Source organism: Drosophila bipectinata, chromosome 3L (genome assembly GCF_030179905.1).
Source record: "Drosophila bipectinata strain 14024-0381.07 chromosome 3L, DbipHiC1v2, whole genome shotgun sequence".
NCBI lineage: Eukaryota > Metazoa > Arthropoda > Insecta > Diptera > Drosophilidae > Drosophila > Drosophila bipectinata.
The window spans coordinates 8,215,953-8,239,985 of NC_091738.1; the positions used below are offsets into that span (position 1 = coordinate 8,215,953).

Below are 24,033 nucleotides of genomic sequence, written 5' to 3' on the forward strand. Positions count from 1 at the left end.
TCACGGCTCTGTTTTTGTATTTATTTACAGTTGTGATATTTTTTCACTTTGCATATCTTGGCATGCAATTCCGTTGTTGGGAGGCCAAAGACACGTTCAAATATTTAATCAGTTAACAGTCGCGGTTTTTGGCTTAGTTTGCCCAACTTTCCTCCCCCGAGCCATCATTTATTGTTGTTAACTTTCCAAGTCGCTGCACATCTTTTTCCCCCACTTGTCAGACTCAATGTCAAGGTTGCTATTGTGGTTGGCATGGTTATTGTTTCTGTTTGTTTTTTGTTTTTTTTTTTAATAAAAGTAAAACAAAATTTTAAAATGCCTGAGTAGCCGGCTTATTGTCGATTGTCTGCCGCTAATTGAAGCTCAACACTTCTCAAGTGGAACGAACGCCCCAGCAAAATTTTAAATTTTGTAATTGCTTCATTTTTCGGACAAGCTTTGAAAGATATTTTACAAAAATAAATTAAGTGTGGCGAGCAATTAGTTGAGTCTTAAGCTGGCTATTTACAAAACGTAGGCAGATTAATGGCAGCCAATGAAGAGATTGCCGTGATGAACGTGAGCTGGAGTTGGTCGGTACATTACAGGTAGCCGAAGCTGGTGGGTTGTCACACGGCAGATTTCAGATAACACTAAGGTGGGAAACTATTTTTACACTCAACCCATTGTACAAAATAAGGCAAAGATGGAACTAGCCCTGATGAAGCTTTAATTTTCCACCAAACTGGAATATAAATATTAAAGCCATCACCTCTTATGTTTCAAGGTTATGATTAAGTATCGATAATTGTGTCAACGGCCATCAAAAGCATCTATCAACATCGGTTGCCACCGCCAGACTAACATATTATTAAGATTATAAAAAGTATGGTCAAAATTGCCGGTCAATTAATAAGCCATTAGGGCAAAGATTTAGTTCTAGCCCAGAGCAAAGAATTCTAGCGTTTATCTGTACCGTTTGCTATTCTTTTCGATTCTTTTCTAAGAATCTTTGCCCCCGAGCACTGGGATGCGGAACCGTTAAGCATTTCACCTGGAGCAAGTGCCAACGAGGAGAGCCAGAAGAAAATGAGAAGAAAACTATCATAAATTTAACTTTTTAATGTTAATAAAACATTTTTACGAGTCTTTTATGTGTGAAAATTACGCAGAAGGGCGTTAAAATAAACGAGACCACGAGCTGTGGAACAGTTAGCCAGGTGTCAGGTGTAAAGCCAAGTTAATATAATACGTAATTACGGGAGCTTCATTCTTTCTCCAGATCTCTTTTAGGGTTTTATACTAAGCAGTACACTTGGAAAATATAGCTCATTAAAAGCTAAACCATTCGAGTTTACTGTATTGTTGATTGGCATAGTTTTTCTTCAAGTGTAGTTAGTACCTGCGGATCATGACTTGGAAATATGTGTGACTTTGGAGTGAGATGACATCGTGTAAATAGCCGGCGGAGAAAGAGAAACTAAACCGAAACTACCGAACAACAAGTGTAGAACAATAAAACGCGAGTCGGTAGAAACCTGGCCAAGTAGCTGGAACGTGGGTCACTGAACCTACCTACCTACCATCTACCGGCTTCAAATGCCTCAAATATATTTTAAACCATGGCATTAACAAAAGCCTTGATGGAGCGATATACTCGTGGATGCCCATATTACTGACCAGTTTTCGTGAATGGTTTTTATTTAGCTTGGCTTGAGGATAATAAACTTGCTAATATGGGTAATTTTAGTGTTTTATTATGTCACATGTTAATAGGATATGTGGGTGCGAACTGTAAACCAGTTATTGGAATGAGTCAGGGTCTTATAGAGTATTATATTGCAAACATACTCTGGTATTTTCTTCAACAAATTGCATTTTAATTGGTAACACTTCTTGAAATTAGCGGCAAGAATGTCCGGTTGGTAAACCGCTTCCAATAACTGTAACCAACTTGACAAACCTCGGGCCATCATTGCCCGCTCCCATTCGCCAAGTGGCCAAGTGCTGACCCACTCTGGCGGCGGTGTAGCATCCACACGAGATCGTTGCTCTGCGGCAGGCCATACAATGCGGTGTCATCAGAATCAGTCGATGGTTAATCGTCCAGTGTTCTCATTACACTGTCCGGTACTGGTCGGCACTGGTCTCTGGTGTTGGCCGGCAATTTCCGCACCTACTTAGCCGCCTCGCGTGTCTAACCGTAAATCCCTATTGACCCGTATTTCTCAACCGTAGTGCTTGACCACACAGGGCTGAGACTGTAACTTGATGAATGCAACAATTGTTTCCTCTTCGGCACTTGGCCTTTTCATTAGCTTCAGTTTCAATTTGCTGTATTTTTCTATTTCTTCTAAGCTATTTCGCTATTTGGCTATTTGCGCACCAAACTCTGTTGTCGGTCTCCAGCCATTTCTGCCTTGGTCTGGGCCAAGAAAAAACTTGTTTATGGCTCCTACAAGAATGTGGAAAGCAAAAAAACTAAACGAAACGAAACGAACGAAAAAAGAAATAAACAAAACTGGGTTAAAATTGTTAGACAACCTGAAGTTGCAGTTGCCGTTTCTGAAATATTGCAAAGGGGTCCCCTATCGAGTCTGGTCTTTCAGCAAATGGCCTCGCCAAGCGCCAAGCTCCAAACTCAAAACTCAAAACTGAACACTAAAGTGTGTTCGAATTGCAGGCACACATCGGGTGCTAAATAGAATGGAATGGAATTTATTTCTGCGAGGTATGGGAAGAGTTCGATGTGGGCTTTAAAAGCTTACCACATCATTACAAGCATTGATTATATTTAATTAATTATTTATTTTTAATCGGGATCGAAAAATTTGAGAAATACAAGTGAAGTTCAATATGATCTATAAGGAAATCCATATCTTTTTTGGAGGGTTGGTCCCCTTTCAAACTTGGGAAAATGCCCAGATGGGCATTATGACCCACTGCGATGACCATATCTTTGCCAATATCCACCGGATTCTCAAGCCGAATACCTTAAACGATTTCTAGGTGGATTTTCCACCAATCTGCGTTAAAATCTAGAAACAAAATATTTTTCAGATTTTTTGTCAAATTTTCTGGATGGTCCCCTTTGAAATTTTGGAAAATGCTCGGATGGACATTTCGACACACTGCGATGCCCATATCTTTGCCAATATCCATCGGAATCTCAAGCCGAATACCTTAAACGATTTCTAGGTGGATTCTCCACTAATCTGCGTTAAAATCTAGAAACAAAATATTTTTCAGATTTTTTGTCAAATTTTCTGGATGCCCTTTTAAATTTTGGAAAATGCTCGGATGGACATTTCGGCACACTGCGATGACCATATCTTTGCCAATATCCACCGGATTCTTAAGCCGAATACGTTAAATGATTTCTAGATTGATGCTCCACCAATCTGCATTAAAATCTAGAAACAAAATATTTTTCAGATTTTTTGTCAAATTTTCTGGATGCTCCCCTTTGAAATTTTGGAAAATGCTCGGATGGACATTTCGACACACTGCGATGGCCATATCTTTGCCAATATCCATCGGATTCTCAAGCCGAATACCTTAAACGATTTCTAGATTGATTTTCCACTGCGTTAAAATCTAGAAACAAAATATTTTTCAGATTTTTTGTCAAATTGTCTGGAAGCCTCCTTTTCAAATCTTATTAATGTCATTTTTTATCTTTCGGTTTTGGTTCCTAATCAACAATATTTTTTTAAAAACTGCTGCAACATAATCCCTGTTACTGGGCTGTTGCTTTGGGGGATTGTTTTCATTGACTTCTGTTTTGGTTTCGAAGCCACTGCACTTGCGCAAAGCCCGCGACACCGAAACCCTACAAAAGTTAACCGAAACTCGTCTTGGGTATGGTCAGTAATGAAATAGAGGCGAACGAAACTGAACTGAATCACAAACTACTTAGTATGCCCGGCCGAGTTCGACACTTATTCGACTCAAAAGAGGTGTGCAACGCAACGTTCGGTTTCAATTTGGTTGCCTGTTTGTTATTTCTGTTGGTGGCTTATTAATTACCTCACCGCACAATTGCGTGGCACATACAAAACACCCACCCCGAGGGGACGAAGAGGGACGGCGAGGAGCTGACGCTTTTGTAGAACCCGCAAATGGCGCTGGACAGTGGCGGGTAATACGGGTAATGACTTTAGAGGCCCGTAAATGGAAGCCCAATGGATAAAGCCAATATCCCCGAACCTGTTTGAAGTTTAAATTCACGTTTTTCTCTATATGTGTTTTATATATTTTATTTAAATTGTATTTTGATTGGTGGCTTGTTTTCCATAAACAAATGAAGAGCTCGAGAAAACTGAGAGTGACTTGGTGGATTTATTTCCATTTTTTCGCAAACTCGTTTTTGCATATTTCTCAGCTGACTGCTAACTGCTGTTGGTTACTTTCAAATGTCAAACGAAGTTGAAGGTGGTCCACAATGATATTTGATTTTTTCCCCTATTCCGCACCGTATACTAATGATTTATATTGAGTCATGTTGGAAATTAACAAGGTGCCTTGAAAAAGCGAGAAAAGAAAACAAAAGACTTAAGCAACAAACTTGTTTTTTTCTATTTTTATAAAACTAAGTGTCTGTGAATATCAGAAGGAAGGAAAAAAATGAATATGAAAAACAAAATATATTATGAAAACTATCTTAAAAATATTTAAAAATTTATAAATTGTTAATGGAAGTCATAAAGTATGTATGTGGAGAGAAAACTCGCCAACCCAGACCCAGACGAAATGGATATTAAAATCACATTAAAATTTTTACCTCTTCCATTTATCATACCTTCACTTACAATTCAATTAAATTCAATGCACGATGCGTACAAAATCCGCAGATGGCAAACAATTCCAAAAAGTCATAAGCAAAATCGTGTCCGTCTCGGGGTGAAACTTAATGAAGCCTGAGAAAGTTGCACAAGGCTCTGCCTCCAGCTCAGGTGACAATCATTAAAATAAGCCAAACAAATAGCCATCTAACTAAAACACAATAACCACAAACCAACTAAACTAAATAACAAATAAAAAAAAATGCGATAATTACTGGCAAATTTGTACGACAAGCGCAATGCCAGGCATGCAACAAATGCATTTTGAAGAGTGGCTGACAGCCAGCCTCAAAGCTTGAGGCGAACTTATTGCATTTTCATTTATTTTTCGGCCAAGTCTAAAGAACATCAAGTCTCGTCATCCATGGCAATAAATTCAAAATAGACTTGGTTTGGGCTCGCTTCGGTTGCTGCAGCTTCTCGGGTTCTGCGATGACCCAGTTTTATGCAAGTGGAACGCAATGACCGACAACTGCAACTTGGCCACCAGTTATTGACCATAAATAGTCGGGTAGCTGCAAGAAAATTGAAATACGATGGGATGTCCATAAAAAATAAAAAGAACCATTGGGGTAAAAAAAATCTTGAATTTCAAGTACAGACTTAAAATTAGCCTATAATAAATTTTACTATTCATTATTATCGCGCTTTCCCAGCTACTTCACTCAATGAGCCACCACCAACTCCACGTCTTTCTCAATGAAGTTTAGACTTTTATTTCACTTCGAAAAGCTACTCAAGTCAAGTTTCATTCTGAGTGGAAGAGCGCTAAGATGGCCAAAGAGAAAAACTTGTTTTTTGGGATGCTGGCCCAGGCCAGGCTTGGCAGAACTTTCTTCTCATTGATTCTAGTGGCCTGCATATAAATAAATAAATTAAAGAGACTTTCTTTCTGACAGGGTGTGCGTGAGTCTGCGGTTTGGTGTCATCATCTATTCAGCCTTAACTTTTCAGTTTTGTGCTCTTCTAAGCTAACGCCTCACTTCGGCTGACCCAAATACTTGGAAGCTCTTTCTTCGGGGTCAGATCGGAGATCGGGGATCGGCCAGGTTTTTGTGCACCTTGTGTCATTATTGTTGTTATTGGGTTTCGGGTCTGGCGATGGTTGTTGGTCCAACAAGCGGACAGATTATAAACATCAACCCATTTACAAGTATTTCCAGTCCTCTCGCTCCGCATTTTCGATTATACGCATCTTTATCGGCATCTTCATTAGTTTGACCCAATTTCCTGGGCCGAGAGTTCTTTTTACTTTCTATTTTCCCTCGATCGTCTTGAGAATGATTCGTGGGCTGAACGTTTTTATGGATCTCTCTTGTTAGGCCGTTGATTTGGGGAAGTCGATTTACTTTCATTTGAGGAAATTGTTTTCAGTTTTGGGTGATTATGATTTATACAGGTGTAATCACTTCCGCTTCAAGAAATTTTACAAAATATATGGGCTTATAAATAGAAAGTTTTAAACATATTTAAAGTAGCCGAGCCAATGGCTTTACGAAACGAAATTAACCTGTGTTGACCCTCTAATGTGGTCAGCACTTTGTGATTACCTGTTATAAAGAAGACTCCTCACATGCGGTTTAACCTTTAATAAACCCATTAAACTTTAGCTTGGCTCGGGTTTTATGGGTCGTGTTAATGTGCAAACGAGATTGCCAATTTCTGAAGCCCATATAAAAATTATAAATCTCACAAATTGAGACTTCTGATAGATTTATGAGCAAACGAAATGGGGATTTTTTTCTATTTCATTCTATATTTCAGTCGAAAAGAAAGCTGATCGGATCCGATTCGACAATTAACATAAAATTTTGATAAAGACAGAACATCAAAGTTGTGCGAGAGTGTATTGTTGAATGCTAAAATGATATTTTTCTGATATATTGACAAATGGGTTCACGATCTTTTCTCGAATCTGGGTCAAGTGTTGATAAAGGGCTTTCGATCGCTAACTCGGAATATGCAAAGAAATTTCGGCTCATTCCGCTGATAAAATAATTTGATGGACAGTTTTAGAGAATCATTAAGTTTTTAATGTTTCTCATATATATATATAGGTGGTATATATGGGTTTAAATATTAGGATCGGATGGCTGGCCTATAAGAACCGTTAAATGGCTAAAGCAGCCCGTCAGTTGGCGTTTGCTAAGCGATTCGTTCGGTTCGATTCGCAGAATGATATTCAATCCGCCAACTCTTGTGTTCCTTGTGGCTCTGCTGTGCGATTCCAGTTGGGCTGCCTATAATTATAGGCCTTCTAGACCACCTTCCCGCGGTTATTTCTATCCGAAGCCAGCGCAGCCAGCGCGACTGCCACCTCTGCCAGTCAATGGCACTTCCATATCGGACTCCAATGACTCCTCCGGCCCACCGCCTGGAGTCCAATCCGATTTCATTGATGATCTGATTGAGGGCCACAAACAGCAAATCTTATCGAGTGTGCTGGGCGTGGCCAGCAGCGAGACTCCTTCGGACCAGGCCAGCAGTCCCCTCGCCCCTCCCCTCGAGGGCGGTGGTGCCAAGGCGTTCCGCGTTAATCGCTGTGCCAGCTGCAGTGAGTAAAAAAAAGTGTTGTGGAAATCCAAGCGGGGAATGAAACGAAAACGATCTTCGGCTAATCTCGGGCTAATAATTGCGAATTTGAATCGGTTATTGGAGAGCACTTTGAGGCGAAACGTGTTACCTGAATCGTGCTGCCACTTAAGTGAATAACTTAATCTCCTCTCTAGTTAGTGCCATAAACTATAAAATAGGATACTAATTAAATTAAATTTAATTAATTGTACTATATTATTATTTAGGAAATTATTGTACTATAGTCCATATAGTCAAACTCTAGTTTCATTCCCTGATTTCCGACTGCAAGACTCTAGTATCCCCCTTGTGACTCCCTAATCCAATCCATAACCAAATTACAGCCTGCGGCGTACCAAATGTGAATCGCATTGTGGGCGGCACCCAGGTGCGGACCAATAAATATCCCTGGATAGCCCAGATCATTCGCGGTACCTTCCTGTTCTGTGGCGGAACTTTGATCAACGATCGCTACGTCCTGACCGCCGCCCACTGCGTCCACGGCATGGACATGCGGGGCGTGTCCGTCCGTCTCCTGCAGCTGGACAGGAGCTCCACCCACCTGGGAGTGACCCGGAAGGTGGCCTTCGCCCATGCCCATGTGGGCTACGATCCCGTCAGCCTGGTCCATGATATAGCTCTCCTCCGACTGGATCAACCGATTCCACTGGTGGACACCATGCGTCCGGCCTGCTTGCCCAGCAACTGGCTGCAGAACTTTGACTTCCAGAAGGCCATCGTGGCGGGCTGGGGTCTCAGCCAGGAGGGCGGCTCCACGTCCAGTGTCCTGCAGGAGACGGTGGTGCCCATCATCACCAATGCCCAGTGCCGCGCCACCTCCTACAAGACCATGATTGTGGATACCATGTTGTGTGCCGGTTACGTCCAGACCGGAGGTCGCGATGCCTGTCAGGTGGGTTGAAGGATCTTTGGAAACAGTCGAGCCAATATCGAATTGTTTTTGGAAATTTTCAGGGTGACAGTGGTGGCCCCTTGATTGTGAAAGATCGCATATACCGACTGGCAGGAGTGGTGTCCTTTGGCTACGGATGTGCCAAGCCAGATGCTCCTGGCGTCTATACTCGTGTGTCTCGGTACTTGGATTGGGTTGCCGTCAACACGAGGGACTCTTGTTATTGTGTTAACTGAGAGAGTCCTTAACAATTAAGCACTATTTATTTATATTTTTGTGAATAAAGTTTTCTACCAGTAATGTCTCTCAAACGGATTTCGAATCCAAACATTCCAATTCCCTGACTCAATCTATTTTTTCTGGCTAATCATAAGTGGAACGAGATTGACCCACGCAACTCCTTCAAACAACATCTGGTTTTACTTTCTTAATGCAAAGAAATCCAACGAAAATACAAATTGCACAAATATTTTGTGGAAACAGGTTATGGAAACCCTAGCAGAGTGGCCTTTCACTTTTTACCCCCCAAGAGTGTTTTGCGCGAAAAAAAATCAATAAAAAATCGAAAACAGAGTTGAGGTTTTATTTTGGAGCGAAAATTGAAGCCAAGGACATTGCCTGACACATTGTTATCACTTGTCCAGACTCCAGACTCCAGACTCGACGAGGCTCCGGCCAAGTTGACAAAACTTTTATCTTTATCCCTTTCGGCCCCGGCCGGGACAAGGCAAGTTGTGCCCGACAGTTGTTTAATGGATTTTCAAGTTATTTCTGGTATTTTGTTGTAGTTGCCTCTGCATGTCGCAGAAATACAGCAAAACAAAGATATCTCGGCGGAAAGAAACTCGTTTGTGGCTAGGGGCCAAAGAAAATGCCGCATAATTGCCGCCGCCGCCACGACTTTGGCCAAAAAGGCTGAGGGGGAGGCGGTCTGACGACAAGGGAGCGGCTCTCCTAGATCCAAGGGGAGGAGTGAGGAGAGACAGACTTGCCACCGAATCGACAATGTTGTCAATGCTGGCTGCACTGGCATTTGATTTTATTTTTAACTAGACTATAATTGATGCCCGGCATTGCAAGGGTTATCGAGAGGAATATATAGACAGAGAGAAGATCTTGGGAGGCTGTGGAAGGGAAAATTAGTGACGAGAAGTCACGGGAGTTCGGGGAAATGCTAAATTAGCCCTAATTAATAACGCTCTAATGAGAAAGAGTTTTCTAGTAATTTTTATGTAAGACCAACAAGGTACTAGGTCTTTATTAGCTGCCGAATGGATTAAAATCTTGGAATTTTTGTACATAAACTTTAAACTCATCATAATAATTTAAAAATGGTATATATTATTAACTTTTATATATTTTATTTATAATTATTTGATAAATTTTCGCTTAAACTAGTCTGGCTTTATACATTTATTTTAAAGAGAGTTCTTGACATCAAAATGAGTAATTCTTTTAATCTCGGATGACTTCTATTGGTTCTTTAAGGTCATTCCAAAGCAAATTATGAAATACTCTAAGGACAATAAGTTTGAATAACATAAAGTTTGAGTTATTATTTATAATATTTACTTTTCGCTTAAAACTTTGATTTCCTTCTATGCTCAAAGTTCACCCGATTGTCTCCTATTGCATTGCCGTAGCCGAAGTTTTCTTATAGAGGACATGGTGGACAGCAGTTCCTTTCGCATATTTGCACATTCCACAGAATATTCCACCGATAGGTCCCAGTGTCTTTTCGCAACTCGCAAGCTGGCGGGGATTAAGCTTCCAAATATATTCGTCAGCGGCTGAAGGAATCCCCGTTCGGTCGCGATAGGATACCGGCAGAGGTTTACGACAGCACCCCACGGAGTGTAGTCCTCGAAGAGGCGGCAGAGGGCACGGTAGGGTGGCCACACAGGCACCAGGATCTCCGACGCTGTCCGTTGGGTACCCTGCTGCATTCTGATTCTGGCCAGGATCATTCGCGATCGACTTGTCTGGTGGCATAGCTCCTGGTGGAACATCACCTCGTCCTCGATCAGGTTAAGTAAATGCAGGTAAAGGTCATCGAGAAGGGATTTGGCTTTTAGGTCATCTTCATAGCATCCTAAGGACTCTTCCATTGTTGGTTTTTCTTTTTAGAATTGGGATTTTCTCAGGAAACTTAATTTCAAGTTTAAGATAATATTGTTTCGTACGGAGAATGATTTTAAAATAAAATTTGACTTAAAAATCTGAGATATGGGAATTTGTTTTTGGCTTTTCAAATAAAGTCTCTTATTTTAAATGAACAATGGATTACCTTTTTTTTTATTACCATGTTAATTTTAATTATATAATCTAATTAGTCTTCATAATGTTAATTACTCTCCCAGAAAGATGAACTAGTTCACACTAGTGTCTCTTAAAACAAACTTGTTTGCCTTCGAATTTGTTTTGAAATTTAATTTTTTTGATTTTGATAAATGTATCTGATCTGCAAAGTGGCTAAGGGAGGGGGAGGTGCTTCGCTTCGTTGGCTAATTTAACATAATTCTCACATAAATCGCCAGCGACTTGGGTAGAGAAATTTTCACGCCTCGCTGAACGAATTTGGCTCGCATAGCAAAAAGCCACTTCTGGGCTTATTTTCTTGGACTTTTTTCATTAACTTGTTTTTTATTGTTTTTTAGGCTCAAACAACAAAAGCAAGTGTCCAAAATCGTACAAGACACGAGTGTTTGCCGCTTCAACGCGGCACTTTGCCGGCAGAAACCGCAAAAAATTTTAATAAATTGCTAGTTATTAGTTTCTTGCGGAGCAGCAGGAAAAAGTGCAATTAAAATGCATTCGAGGGGGGGACAAAGGAAGTTCCGCAGCGAAAAAAAATTAGCATAAGCATTGACTTTTTTTTACCGCAGAGAGGAGGTTGGGGGCAAAAAATAAAAAAAATGTTGCGCTAGTTTCCCATAATTTGCCCCAGCGAAGATAATGAGCAAGAAAGAGTAGTCAGGGGCGAGGAAAAGGGGACCTCCAGATGGGGTTGGAGGGGTGGTAACTGCGGTCAGTCGCATAGCAAATGGTGTGAAACCAAAATGGGGAAAAAATTTATGAAATCTGTATCAAAAGATACTTTTATTAAGGTATCATAAGCATATACCATAAGCATTAGCATACATATAGTAATAAAACTGAGGATTATTTTCTTAAAATGGTATAGCCTATTTTAATAGAATCTAAAATCATTTCTCTAAGTGTAACTGCTTCTGTGAGAAAAACCGAGGGGCCGAGGTAGGGGATTTTATTTCCTTCATTGTTCATCCGCGCACTTGCTTTTTGTTGTTATTTTAATAGCCAGCGCTTGCAATTTGCATAAATGTTTTTAATTAAATGCATTTAAAGCATATTTTTCAAAACACACCAAGGAAATTTGTTAATGAAATCGAATGAGGGGGAAATGGGAAGTGCCTTAAGTTAAGATTATTATGCCTAATATGGGAACCCGACAGGGAAAGCAGCACTATGATTATTCGTAGGGGAAGTAGATAGGGAATTTAAAAAATGCAAATATTAGTAAGAAAATGTTAGGCTTTATGTTAGGCAAATTACGAAATGCCAATGAAATTAAATTAAAGCACCTGATTGAAGAAACAAATCTCCAGACGTAACAATTGCCAAACTTTCCGATTGCATAACGCTAAAGTAAAATTAAGCTTAATCAACTCACTTATCACTCCCTTGTCACTGTAAACTAACCATAAAATCAAGACAAAGACGGGGGCGATTAACTTGTTTCACGAACTTTCAAAACGCAAGCAGTTACCCCAAAAAGAAAACCCAAAGATCCCACACCAAAAACTTTGCCAAAAAAAACAAGAAAGCAAAGCTAACTTCGGGCGGAGCCGAAGTTTATATACCCTTGCAGCTATAACCGGATATATATCGCAAACATCGGATATAGTTGGCCGATCCTTATGATTACATCATAAAAAAACTAATTAACTAAAATATAAAAACTAAAAAAAGGTCCCAAACTTCTATCTTCAAAAATACGAAAGTTGATATTTCTACCAAGTACCATTTCCGATCGTTCAGTTATATGGCAGCTATAGGATATAGTCGGCCGATCCTAATGAAATTTGGTAGGTTGGATCAACTGGCCAAAAATAGAATCTCTATTAAGTTTCAGCTTTCTATCTTCAAAAACACGAAAGTTGGGTCATTTCCGATCGTTCAGTTATATGGCAGCTATAGGATATAGTCGGCCGATCCTTATGAAATTTGGCATGTCGTAATGTTTTGCCAAAAATAGCGCTCGTGTCAAATTTGAACTCTCTAACTCTAAAAACACCAAAGTTATACCATTTCCGATCAATCAGTTATATGGCAGCTATAGGATATAGTCGGCCGATCCCGGCCGTTCCGACTTATATACTGCGTGCAAAGGATAGAAGGGTGTGTGCAAAGTTTCAAGACGATAGCTTTAAAATTGAGAGACTAGTTTGCGTAGAAACAGACAGACGGACAGACAGACAGACGGACAGACGGACAGACGGACATGCTTATATCAACTCAGGAGGTGATCCTGATCAAGAATATATATACTTTATAGGGTCGGAGATGTCTCCTTCACTGCGTTGCACACTTTTGGACAAAATTATAATACCCTCTGCAAGGGTATAAAAAATACATATACCTCGATTCAGTCTCAGTTATTTCCTTCCTGTGCACGACCAAATGGCAACCGCAAAGCTACCACAAAAGTGCAAAAAAAAGAAGCACATACAAAACAATTTATGTCAACTTTCTTTTTATCAAACAAAAAAAAAGAAGGAATCGAGCAACGTGTTGCAAAACGGCGGAGCAACGAAATTCCAAACAATTTTCAAAGCCACCGCAAAAATCTTGCACCACACCGACACCCACACAACAGTCATCCAGTCAGGTGGGTTTTTTCAACAAAAGCTAAAATGAAAAAAAATAAAATCTGAACAGATGATTTAGCTACGGGTTTTTTTTTTCTATAGTCTCTCCACAGGTTGCAAGTCGAGTGCAAGAAAGTTGCCAAATCATGTTGCAGCTCCTTCCTTTGCCTTTCTGCCCGTTTTTCCCGGTTTTGGCCATCTTTCGGTTACATTTTTTGGGGGAGAGTAATCGAAAAGTATTCGATGAAGCTCTGCCTTGGCGGACAGGTGACCAATAAACACGACACTGGTCGGTTCAGTTCTTAAACTTGTTTCAATTTACTGTATTTTTACCGCTACTGTCATACTTTCCTACCCATATACCCTTTCAAATAAGGAAAAGAGTTAAGCTTTTGATTTGGACTTATGATTTTAAAAGGCCTTACAAAAAGAGATTAAATATCAATACTATATTTGTATTTTTTATATATACTTTCTATTATTTTTTCACTTTAATATTTTATTTTTAAGATTAATTGCTCTAACCCCAACAGTCTATTGACTTTAGCCTTAGAGCATTCCATTGCCAGATATTCAAGGCTTTTCTTGTAAAATCCTTGTCTCTTTTTTTTGTGTAACTTTTTTAGCCATGGTCCTTAACTTTTTTTTTTATTTTGCTATAACTGTTGTTTTATCCGCGTACCCCGTAATTACCAATGACGGGAGCAGGAACGAGAACTGGACCGCAAAGGCGGGCCAAATCAAGTTTCTGGCTCAGCCTGCACATCACAAATTTGAAATCAGTTTCATTATATAAATTGTTACCTTTAGACAATGTGGCAGACAGTTTGGGCTTGAGACTGTAGACCGAAGCCCTCATTGAGCCAGTTTTTTTTTTGTCTTGTGAGCTGTGAAATATTTCTCCTTCTTTGGCTTGAAATGGCTTACAATTTCTGTGCAGTATAATGTCAAAGTTGGCATGGCTTTTGGTGTGAAATGAATTTGATTAAGGCAACAATTTCTTCTGTTTTTTTTTTGGCCAAAAGTAGCTCAAAGCAACACATTTGACTTCAATTAGACAGCGAGCACTTACCAATTGCCTGGCTCCCTTAGCTGCCCTTCTAGTGTGTACGGAGTTTTTCTTCATCTACTGGTCAAGCAGCTTCCTCCTCGAAAATGGCAAACTGTGTCAGTCAGCGCGACTTTGACTGGCATTCGCCTGCCATGGCATACCATCCTCTATTCCCATCTCGCCATTTCATCCGCGCCCCATTTCGCCTTTTTGTTTGTCAGATGCACTGGGGGAAATGGGGATTTATTTAAAAATATTTGTAAAGAAATATTAAATATCCAAAAACATAACATAAAGGATGAGAAAGGATAAGCAGTTGGTATTAGGCTGAAGATAACCAGATCGATCTATACCTCTTCTAAACTCACAATTTCTCAAACATTTTGTTAGAAAAAGGCCTAAGATAAATTTCTTTAAATTTATTTAATTTTTTATATTTAATACAATTATTTCAAGTGATTGTCCACCATTGGAGCCTTCCTGCCTGCCTGCCAGTCAGAGTTACCAGTGTCCATCCGGATCCCATTGCCCCAGCCCAGATTGTTCATTTTTGTTTGCTTCCCGTGGCCCCGCGGCCTCCCTAACTGTTTGTGCTTTCCCAAGTGTTGACTGACAGGTGCCGCCGGAGAATTTTTGGCGCTACAAAGTGCATAAATAAAAATTTTTCCAACTCTGTTGACAGTAGAACATGGCAGCAGCAGCCAAGGAAAAACTGTTCCAAGGCAACAGAAAAAAATGCATGGTTCCCGTGCATCTATCCCAACAGCCATTAGTTAGATGACTGAGCCAAAGGAAGCGGAAAGAGTTATGGCCAAAAAAAAGTGGGATGGCGCTTTAAAAGTCAGACATCACAGATTTTTGTTAGATCTAAGGTTTCACTCTCTAAAGTTAAAGGTTAACCTTTACTAAGAGGGTTTTAAAGTTGCTTTAGCTTCTACTTGAAGATGTAGAAACTAAAAAATTTTTTTATTTAGATATATATCCTAAATAACTGTACTATATAAGCCAACATACATTTTCCAGGATATGTAAATCTGCAGGGATTGCAAAACAACAAAAATCCTTTATCATTTCTTAAGGAAAACATAGTTGTTTACAATTTAAAAATCTTAAAATGTAAACCCTCATATTTCCCTTGCCTACTTTTAAGGGCGGCCAGAAGTAGAATAGTAATGAAGAGCCAAATTTAACGCTTTGTTTGCGTATAATAACTTTTCAAAAGATGTTTTAATTTGGTAACTATTTAATAAAATTTTTAAAAATAATTAATTAAAAAATAGCGCCCTCCTCCTCGATTCTCATTGGTTGCACCTAAGCAGGCCCGAAAATCCAGCAAAAACCTTTTTTTTTGTTTTCTGGTTTTGTTGTTATTGTAAGTTTATGGCCTTGTAAGCTTTGCTTGTTGTTGTAATTTTTTTGTTGTTGTAATTTTTTTGTTGTAATTATTTTTGTTGTAATTTTTTTGTTGTAATTATTTTTTGTTGTAATTTTTTTGTTGTAATTTTTTTGTTGTAATTTTTTTTGTTGTAATTTTTTTGTTGTAATTTTTTTTGTTGTAATTTTTTTTGCTGTTATTTTATATCAAATATATCCGACTATGTCTTATGGTTATGTCTTATGTCTTTTCTCAATTTTTATTAAAATAAACCACTTTGATAATAAAATACCGATGCTATCTCCGATACTTGGAGTATGTATATATTCCCTCCGACATTTGCAGTACATATTCCATCCGATATCATCTTATAACTTTAACTGTAACTTAACCGCAAAGGTACATACATATGTACATATATCAACTTTGGCTACCACGATCTTTGGCTCCTTTCGTGTCATTAAAAAAAATTGTTTCTTGTATTATGTACATGTTACATTTTTACGTCGAGTTTTACATCATACATTTTGTACATCACCCGCTTGGTGGTATGAAACTTTGCTTACACCAACAATCTCAACAACGTGTTAATATTATATTTAAGCTTTACCCAAGACCACAACCCAACCACTTTCTATTTTAGCCAGTTTTTAAGCCAACGATCTTGGCTGGACTGAAATAATAAAATGTACTATGAAAAAAAAGAAATTTAAATGATTAAATTTTATAAGTTTTTAAAGTTGTTTTATAAAATTTCTTAACTAGAGCACTTTTTAATATAATTAATTTTTTCATCCATTTTTCATTTAGATCTAACAAAATGGCCTCAACACCAAAAGCTAACGGCACCACAGCAAAGACAGCAACCATAGCCGACGACTATATAACCGTTGTGGAAGTCGACGATCCCACATCCTCATCCAAGGACAGCGATCGTTTGAAGAAGCTAGTCAAGCGGCAGAGCTCCGTGGCCGAGGACTCGTCCTTCATCACAGTTCTTACAATAAACGAAATGGAGCTGCTGCAGCAGCGCCGTCAGGAGGAGCAGTCCCAGGGGAATCCTTTAACTGCGATACCGATCCAAATGAACGAGGATCAGGTGGAAGATGTAACAGTATTTCGCTTGCCGGGCGAGCGACTTGGCTTCGGGCTGAAGTTCCAGGGCGGCACCCGCAGCACAGAGCTCGTCCAGAAGCTGTACATCCAGTCCTGTGCCGCCGACAGTCCCGCCTCCAAGGTGACCACCAGTTGGGGAAGCCTCCGCGAGGGCGATGAGATCGTCAGCATTGATGGGCGGGATGTGACGGAGATGACACGCATCGACTGTGTGCGAGGCCTGAAGGACAATGTGGCCATACAGTTGGTAGTGCGTAATGGACATGGCCAGAAGCCGCCCAGCGAGGAGGACCCCCAGCAGTTGCAGCAGCTGGAGCAGCTCTCGATCACCCTAAACGCCCAGCCGCCGCCACCGCCTCCAGTGCCGCCCAGGAAGCTGGTCAGGCGACAAAACTCCAAGGAGAACCAGGCCCAGCTGGTCATCGAGAAGCCGCTGACTCCGCCGCCAGATGCGGAGTACTACATCAACCTCCTCACGGAATCCATCAAGGCGGGCTCCGAGTCAGACGACACCGCCAGCACCATATCCACAGTAATTGACAAGTTCTCCATGGGATCGAACTACTCTTCCGACAGCAGTCTAAATGGACACGAGCTGGCCAAGGTCCTGCAACCGTTCACCCTACTGGAGCAGGAGTTCCTACCCTTGGAGCAGCCTCTGGGGCATCCAAAGTTACTTATCCCCGGAAACAACTACGAGAATGTCGAGTTCAAGACCGAGAAGGTGAACGTCTACGAGAATGTCGTTCTGAAAAGTCCCGAGACGACGCCCACGCCGAAGCCACGAATCCAACTGGCCACAGTAGAGGCTAAGAAACGATCCATCATACCCATGCCGCGGAAAATACCTACTCCCACAAAGCTACCCATCGAGGTGGCTCCGCCACGAGTTCCCCCAGTGGAGGAGCCCGTGACTCCGACTAACGAAAAGGATGTTGCTCCCAAACTGGATTCGCCAAAGACACCCACGAACGGAGTCCCCACGAAAGACTCGCCCGGAAGTGCCACAAAGATACCAAAAGCCAACTTTTCAAGGGCCAAGACAGAGGGCGAGATCAAGCTGCACTTGCAACCCGTGAAGCAGCTCTCGCCGCAGGTCAAGTCCCGCATTCCCGTAGTCACAACTCCTGTCCAAGTCCAAAAGCCGGCGCCCAAGTCACCATCACCTGGCCCGAATGGCACCTCACCTGGCTCGAATATACCGCGGCTGCTGCAGAAGCAGAAATCCGAGACGGATCTCAAGTTGAGTCTTTACCGCAGCAAGTCCAAGGAGTCCAGTCCCAGGCCTCCTCTGCAAAGAGCCAACTCAGCCGAGGCTCCGGAAAGGACCTTCATCCCTGTCCTGCTCAACGGTAGTGGCTCCAAGAACTCAAACTCCCTGGAGAGCCTGAGCTCAAATTGCAGCAACAGCAGCAGCAGCAGTGGCCGATCCCCCAAAGGACCTAAGCCCAAGCCACCAGAGCGGGTGCAGTCCCTGCAAAAGACCCAGATACCCAAGCTACAGACACTGCCAACGACGCCACCACAACAGCAGCCCAAGCTCACCATGCAGACCTTTAAGCAGAGTCCTCCGACGCCCAGGACTACGCCGGTGGGAACTCCATCGCCCACAAGTAACCGGGAGATTCGCTTCAAGATTCAAACGTACGAGAGCAAGGAGCAGGACGAGGACAAGCTACCGAGCCTTTTCGACCTGGTCCACAGTCAGGACAAGGACAAGGAAAATGACTCCCTTAAGATGCACAACAATATCACGGCTCTCCTGGCAGCCGCCGCCGCCGAGGCTGCAGATCTGTCCCGGGAATCCCCACCACCCCTGGTGGTTGGCAAATGCATGAAGATTGTGGACGACAACCAGAACACCACCTGCTACTCCAGTTCCAGTAGCGGGGAGGAGGATGAAGACGACCTGGATGCCGCCAACCGAGAGTACATTTGCGAGGATGGCGAGAAGCTGGGCCCGCCGGAGCTCATCAATGGCCCGGGGCCCTCGGAAGCCTACTTCAATATGTTCTGGCACTCGAATATGCTGCCCACTATTGGAGAGGTGGAGGAGGAGTTCTCCTCCCTGGAGCCACAGTCCCTGACTAATGGGTGAGTACAAAATACTTTCCAAACTTTAGATCTTTTTTTTTTTTTTTTTTTTTTTTTTTTTTTTTTTATCAATCAATCAATAGTTATATTTAAAATCTGTCCGAAGTTATGGACAATAATTAAATTGTATAATGGGACCTTAACTTAATGAAATATTGAGTAGTACAATGTTTGCTTATCCTAGGAAACTAATTTTAACAGTAGACCTTAGCGATAGAATTCAAGTTAATTATTGTCGGGCCCTTTAGTGGGCCTTGTTAGTTTTTCAACTGCAGCTCAGTCCCGTTCGCCCGAGTGGCAGAGGTCCAGTGGGTGGGTCCGTTTCAGCCTCCTTGTGGTGTAGCTGTTGTCCAGAAGATTGATGGCCTCAGGGTTAGGATGTCGGTCCAGCCTTACCACGTACCTATTGGCGAATCTCTGAACTTCTTCGCTCACATATGGGACTCTCAGTTGGGCGTGGATTGTCGCATTGTCGTGGAACGGATGAGCTCCAGTTAAAGTTCTTAGGGCCTTGTTTTGGGCGATCTGAATGATCCTTCGGTTGCTTTGACACGCCGTCCCCCATAGCTGGATACCATATGTCCAGATTGGCTTTACAATGGCCTTATATATAAGGAGCTTGATTCTTAGCTTCAGCCTGGACCTCCTTCCAACTTTAGATCTAATCGGTCTGACTCGAAGTTCAGGAATTTTCAAATAAAAAACGATTATAATGCTTAGGAACATAAAGGGTGAGGGGTGAAACTTAGTAGATAGTACTAATAGTACACCTTTTGTAGAAAAGGTGGGGGACTTTTGTGCAATTTCATCAAGCACCCATGCACACACCTATTGACAGCTCATAGTGCTAATCGAGGGTGAAAGGGTAAAGAGGAAACCCCCACCAAATAAAAACCAAAAAGAAGCAAATAAAAAACAAAGGCTGATAAGACAAAATGCCGGTGTGTTTACCAACACTCTGATATCTGATAGTGGCCAACAGGCCGATAAGGGAATGGCAATACGAAAATTGGAAGTGCCGGGGGGAAATCAGTATGATTTTGGTATCGCTGGGCGAAGGTTCGGGAATCGATTGAACCTGTCTCCGTTGACATTCCGGTGAGCAGGTGGTGATGGCAACAAGTCAATTAGCATATATCGCAACCCGCCGATAAGAATTCCTATAAGTAATTATAATTATGGTATTTGTGTGTTCTTTTATCCAGAAACCTCGTCAAATCAGAGGAGCCGAAAAAGGTGGCCAAAATGGAGGCTAGCGCTGGTGGACTGACCCAGCTGACTGACGATAAGATTTCTGACCATGACGTCAACGAATCGAGAGTGGAGAAACTCAACGAAACCACAACGAACCAGAGCCAGGAGAGCAACTCCTCCAGCAGCACTGTGAGGAGCCAGCGAACCACCACCACCACGCGGGTGACCACCACTAAGACCAGTTCCTCCTCCAGCTCGTCCTCGAGCAGCACATCCACCCTAATCCCGGACGTGGCCTTCAAGCTGCAGCCCTACGAGGAGCGGGAAGATGGTGCGGCGGAGCCAAGCGCCATCACCACGACCACCGTCCATGAAGAGCGACGTGTACAGAGCGAGGAGCAGACCCTCAGCGAACTGAGGACCCGGGATGCTGTGACCGGGAAGGAGCAGCTGGTGACCAGCGCCAACTCCAAGTCCAGCAGCGCCCGCTTCAAGAAGATCAGCAGCAACGACAACCTGCTCGACCTAGGCGACGAGCAGGAGACGCAGGAGCAGCCGTTGACCGCCACGATCACCCAGGAGTCGAGCCTGAGGGAGCGACTGGACTGTCCTCGGGATAACCAGAGTATCGAGCGCGGTACCCTGACCCTATCCGAGCGGGGAAAGCAGCTGAGTGCCAGCGAGGGGCTCACCACCTACACGGAGTGCGAGACGAGCGAGAAGGAGTCCTATTTAGAGGCCCAGCAGGTCCTCAACGGGTCTGAGTCCGCGGACGATGCCCCGCCCACCTTGGAGCGAGAGCTGAGCGAAACCCTCACTGTGGTGAAGGATGGCGAGAAACAGGTAACCAGGAAAGTGGAGCAGAGCAAGGACGTGGCCGGAAAGAAGGGCGCGAAGCTCCTTAAAAAAACCGACGAGGAGCGACGGCTCGAGCAGGAAGCCCAAAAGCTGATCGAGAGTTACCAAAAGGTCAAGAAGGAGGCGGAAAAGCTGTACAAGCTGGAGCTGGCCGACGACGAGCAGGGCTTCGACCTCAGTGCCTTCGAGGATGCATCGGTGGAGTCTCAGGCTCCAGAGGAGGTAAAGGAAGCAACCAAAGGGGAAGCTCAGCTCCTGGAGGAAGTCCAGGAGACCATTGTTCAGTTCCCAAACGAAGCTTCCAAAGAAGTTCAGGAGCAAGTTAAGGAGGAGGTTAGGGTCGTACACCAGGAAACCAAGGAAGAGGTTGAAGTCACCCAGAAAAAGGTCGAAAATGGAGTCGAGCTCATCCACCAAGAAGTCAAGGAAGAGCGGAAGGTCTCTCACCAGGAACTTAAAGAGCAGATCAAGGTCCTCCCAAAAGAGTCTCTCCCAGAGGTTCAGACCCAAGTGGAGGTAGTCAAGGAGGATGTCCAAGTTGTAGAGACCACCAGTCACAAAACCGAAACTCAAGAATCAACCAACGAAGTCAAGGTCTCCAAACAAGAAGCTATTGTCTCCCCGAAGGAAAAGGATGCCCCAGCTCTGATCTCTCCCAAAATCGAGGTCCTCTCCCCAGCTGTGGAAGAAGATCTGGGCTATGTCCTGCACAAGCACATTATAGCACCCAAGGACAACGTGAAGAAGGCTCCAACACCTTTGCCAAAACCAAAGCCCAAGCCACCGGTGCCCACAAACAAACCAAAACTCACAGCTGGGGTGACCAAACCGAAGACAGCGCCGCCTCCAGTGCCCACCAAAAGAACCGAGGTGGCAGGATCCGGCGGCAAGCCCACTCCCAGCCAGAGACGCAGCAGTCTGGAGAACTCCCAGCCACCCAAGCCTTTGGAGCGGATAATTGTGGGCGTGGAGCAGCAGCGGGAGGTGAAGGAGCAGTCTGGGAAGAGTGCGCAGCCAATCATTAACTTGGCCAGCGTCGACTTGCCAAATGTGGCATCCAGCCAAACCACCGTGGAAACGAGTGCCGTGGTTGAGTTGCCACCGGATGAACTGGTGCAGCTGGAGAGTCACCATCTGCCGGATGACGGCAACCAAGGGGGGCCAAAGGAGTTGCACAAGGAATCAAATGGCCTGCTCAGCGGTTCATCCTCCTCCTCGGTAGCCACACCAATATCCACGCCAACTCTGGTGTCGGCCACATCATCGATGGACTCGGTGCAAAGTGTCATCGAGGTCGTCAACGGCAGCCATCAGACGACCGACGAGGATGATGATGATGACAATGATGAGAATGCGGTTGCAGCCAGGGATGATGAAGTGCTTTTGCAGGCCGAAGGACCAAAGGAGGCCATCCCCATCGAGGAGGTGACAATGTTGTCGCTCAACAGAGAAAATGAATCAGGTGAGTGCGAATCAAATTTTCATTTGCTTTGCAATTCAAAATCAACTATTTTGGGGTTGGGAAAGGGGGTCATTATAGAAGTATTTAATCTTTAGAAATATTTGATTTAGGAACATAAAGTAATAATAATTAGGAGATCACATTCTCCTTTAGAGAAAGGCTTTATTTTATTTTTTTTAATACAAGCTCAAAATTGCATTATCCCTGCAGTCCTAATACTTCCCTCTCTTGAAAGTTAAACCTATTAGAGTTTGAAAATTTTGTTATGAACATGATGTGGCAACCGCATGGGATTTAGGGCTTTTCGTCCCACAAACTTGTTTACTTCCAAAATTTGTCCAACCGACACCCCGAGACTCCCGGCGAGTTTTCCCCAAAAAAACCCCCCCAACGACTCGACACACGCAATTATCGGACACCAAATGAGTTTTACAGCCATGGCCAGCAACTTGTCACATTGACCGCAATTTTAGCTTCCTCTAGCTGCCCCGCGGCCACGCCCCCGCACTGGCGCCGCCCCTGTTAGCCCTCCCAACCCATTGCGTATGCAAAACGGCCACTAATGGACTTTATGGCCAGAGTTTTGTTTGGTCGGTTTCGGTTTTTTATTCTAGGGTTTTGTATTTTTCAGTTTCGGTGCTTTAATGACACCCTCTTTCCATGTGTGGGAATAATGTTTTGGCTTTTGGCTATTGTTTTTATTGACCAGATTATGCTATGGAAATGAAGTTTATCTTTCAATTTGTTGGCTGTTAAGGTTTAATAAGATTAGGGCTAATTAGGATTAAAGAATGTAGGAGGAGGATGTATCAAGATCACCAGAGTGAAAGATTTTTTTAATTGGTTTGCTATCTTGGGTGTTTCCAGAAGACTAAATACACCTTTTTTTAGAAACTTAATTGATAAAAATGATTTGAAAATTAACCTACCAAACAATAAACAATTTTCCATTTAAATAATAAACAAAATGCCAGCCATTATGGCGAAATGAATCTGTGAAAGTTTATAGTGCGTATATTTCATTTCACCTATGGCCATTTCGTTTTGCCATAATAGTTTGGCTTAAATATTTCATGTGGATTGGATTTGCACCCCAGTTGCCAGGGTTTTTGCCCAGGAAAATTTGCATTTCATTTACGGGAAAATTCGAGAGCGTAGACAGAGCGAGAAAGATTATTCCTGCAGATGGGTAGAATGTTTTAATTAAACAAAAAAACAGGTAAATATTGGCACCAGTTCCAGTCCCCCATCGATAGTCTCGATAGTCTCCCTGGGATTCGAGCACGCGCCAAAATATTTACATACCAAAATGCGTTTTTGGGGAGGTGTTGGATATTCTGTGTGGGTTTGGATTTCTGTTCGGGGTGTGAAATAATAATGAAATTTGCCTGGGAAAGCCTCGTCACATTTGCATATGCCCAGAGACAGTGGAGACAAGTACATCAAAAGAGTGGAATATATTTAAAAGTTAATATTTATTCGAGACATATACGTTTTAAAAACAAACTTTAGATAGATTCCATTAAAAGTTTTGAGGGAAACTATTTTTTATAATATTAATAATCATAGAATTACTCCCATTGTAGGCCAAACATGTTTTTTCTATGCGAACGGACGAACCCCATTGCTTTTGGTATTATTTTCACTTGCCGCCTGATAAAACTTACAAAATAAGTTATTTTTT

General features: G+C 42.5%; 4 protein-coding genes across 6 annotated transcripts in view; 2 read left to right on the plus strand and 2 right to left on the minus strand.

The window, feature by feature from the left end:
- LOC108133850 (COMM domain-containing protein 4) overlaps positions 1-24,033 on the minus strand; it is a 203,038-nt gene that overhangs the window by 29,763 nt on the left and 149,242 nt on the right. The gene's annotated exons all lie outside the window — the stretch shown is intronic.
- bbg (big bang) overlaps positions 1-24,033 on the plus strand; it is a 108,507-nt gene that overhangs the window by 2,717 nt on the left and 81,757 nt on the right. For 2 of the 3 annotated variants that reach the window (XM_017253998.3, XM_070279490.1), the window contains 2 exons: positions 16,436-18,835; positions 20,041-22,349. In XM_017253998.3, the coding sequence (XP_017109487.2) occupies positions 16,446-18,835; positions 20,041-22,349 (4,699 nt within the window). In that variant the 5' untranslated portion in view covers positions 16,436-16,445. Of the gene's footprint in view, positions 1-16,435; positions 18,836-19,880; positions 19,934-20,040; positions 22,350-24,033 lie in introns of those variants that run through there. The other variant, XM_017253999.3, reaches the window with a different exon arrangement.
- LOC108133904 (trypsin-1) lies at positions 6,999-8,546 on the plus strand. Its single transcript, XM_017254004.2, has 3 exons — positions 6,999-7,377; positions 7,742-8,310; positions 8,373-8,546. Exons 1-3 carry the CDS (start codon positions 6,999-7,001, stop codon positions 8,544-8,546), a joined length of 1,122 nt encoding a protein of 373 aa, XP_017109493.2.
- Positions 9,686-10,520, minus strand: LOC108133907 (uncharacterized). The gene is made up of 2 exons (XM_017254008.3): positions 9,883-10,520; positions 9,686-9,826 (listed from the first exon to the last, which is right to left on the minus strand). Exon 1 carries the CDS (start codon positions 10,416-10,418, stop codon positions 9,915-9,917), a length of 504 nt encoding a protein of 167 aa, XP_017109497.3. The 5' UTR covers positions 10,419-10,520; the 3' UTR covers positions 9,686-9,826; positions 9,883-9,914.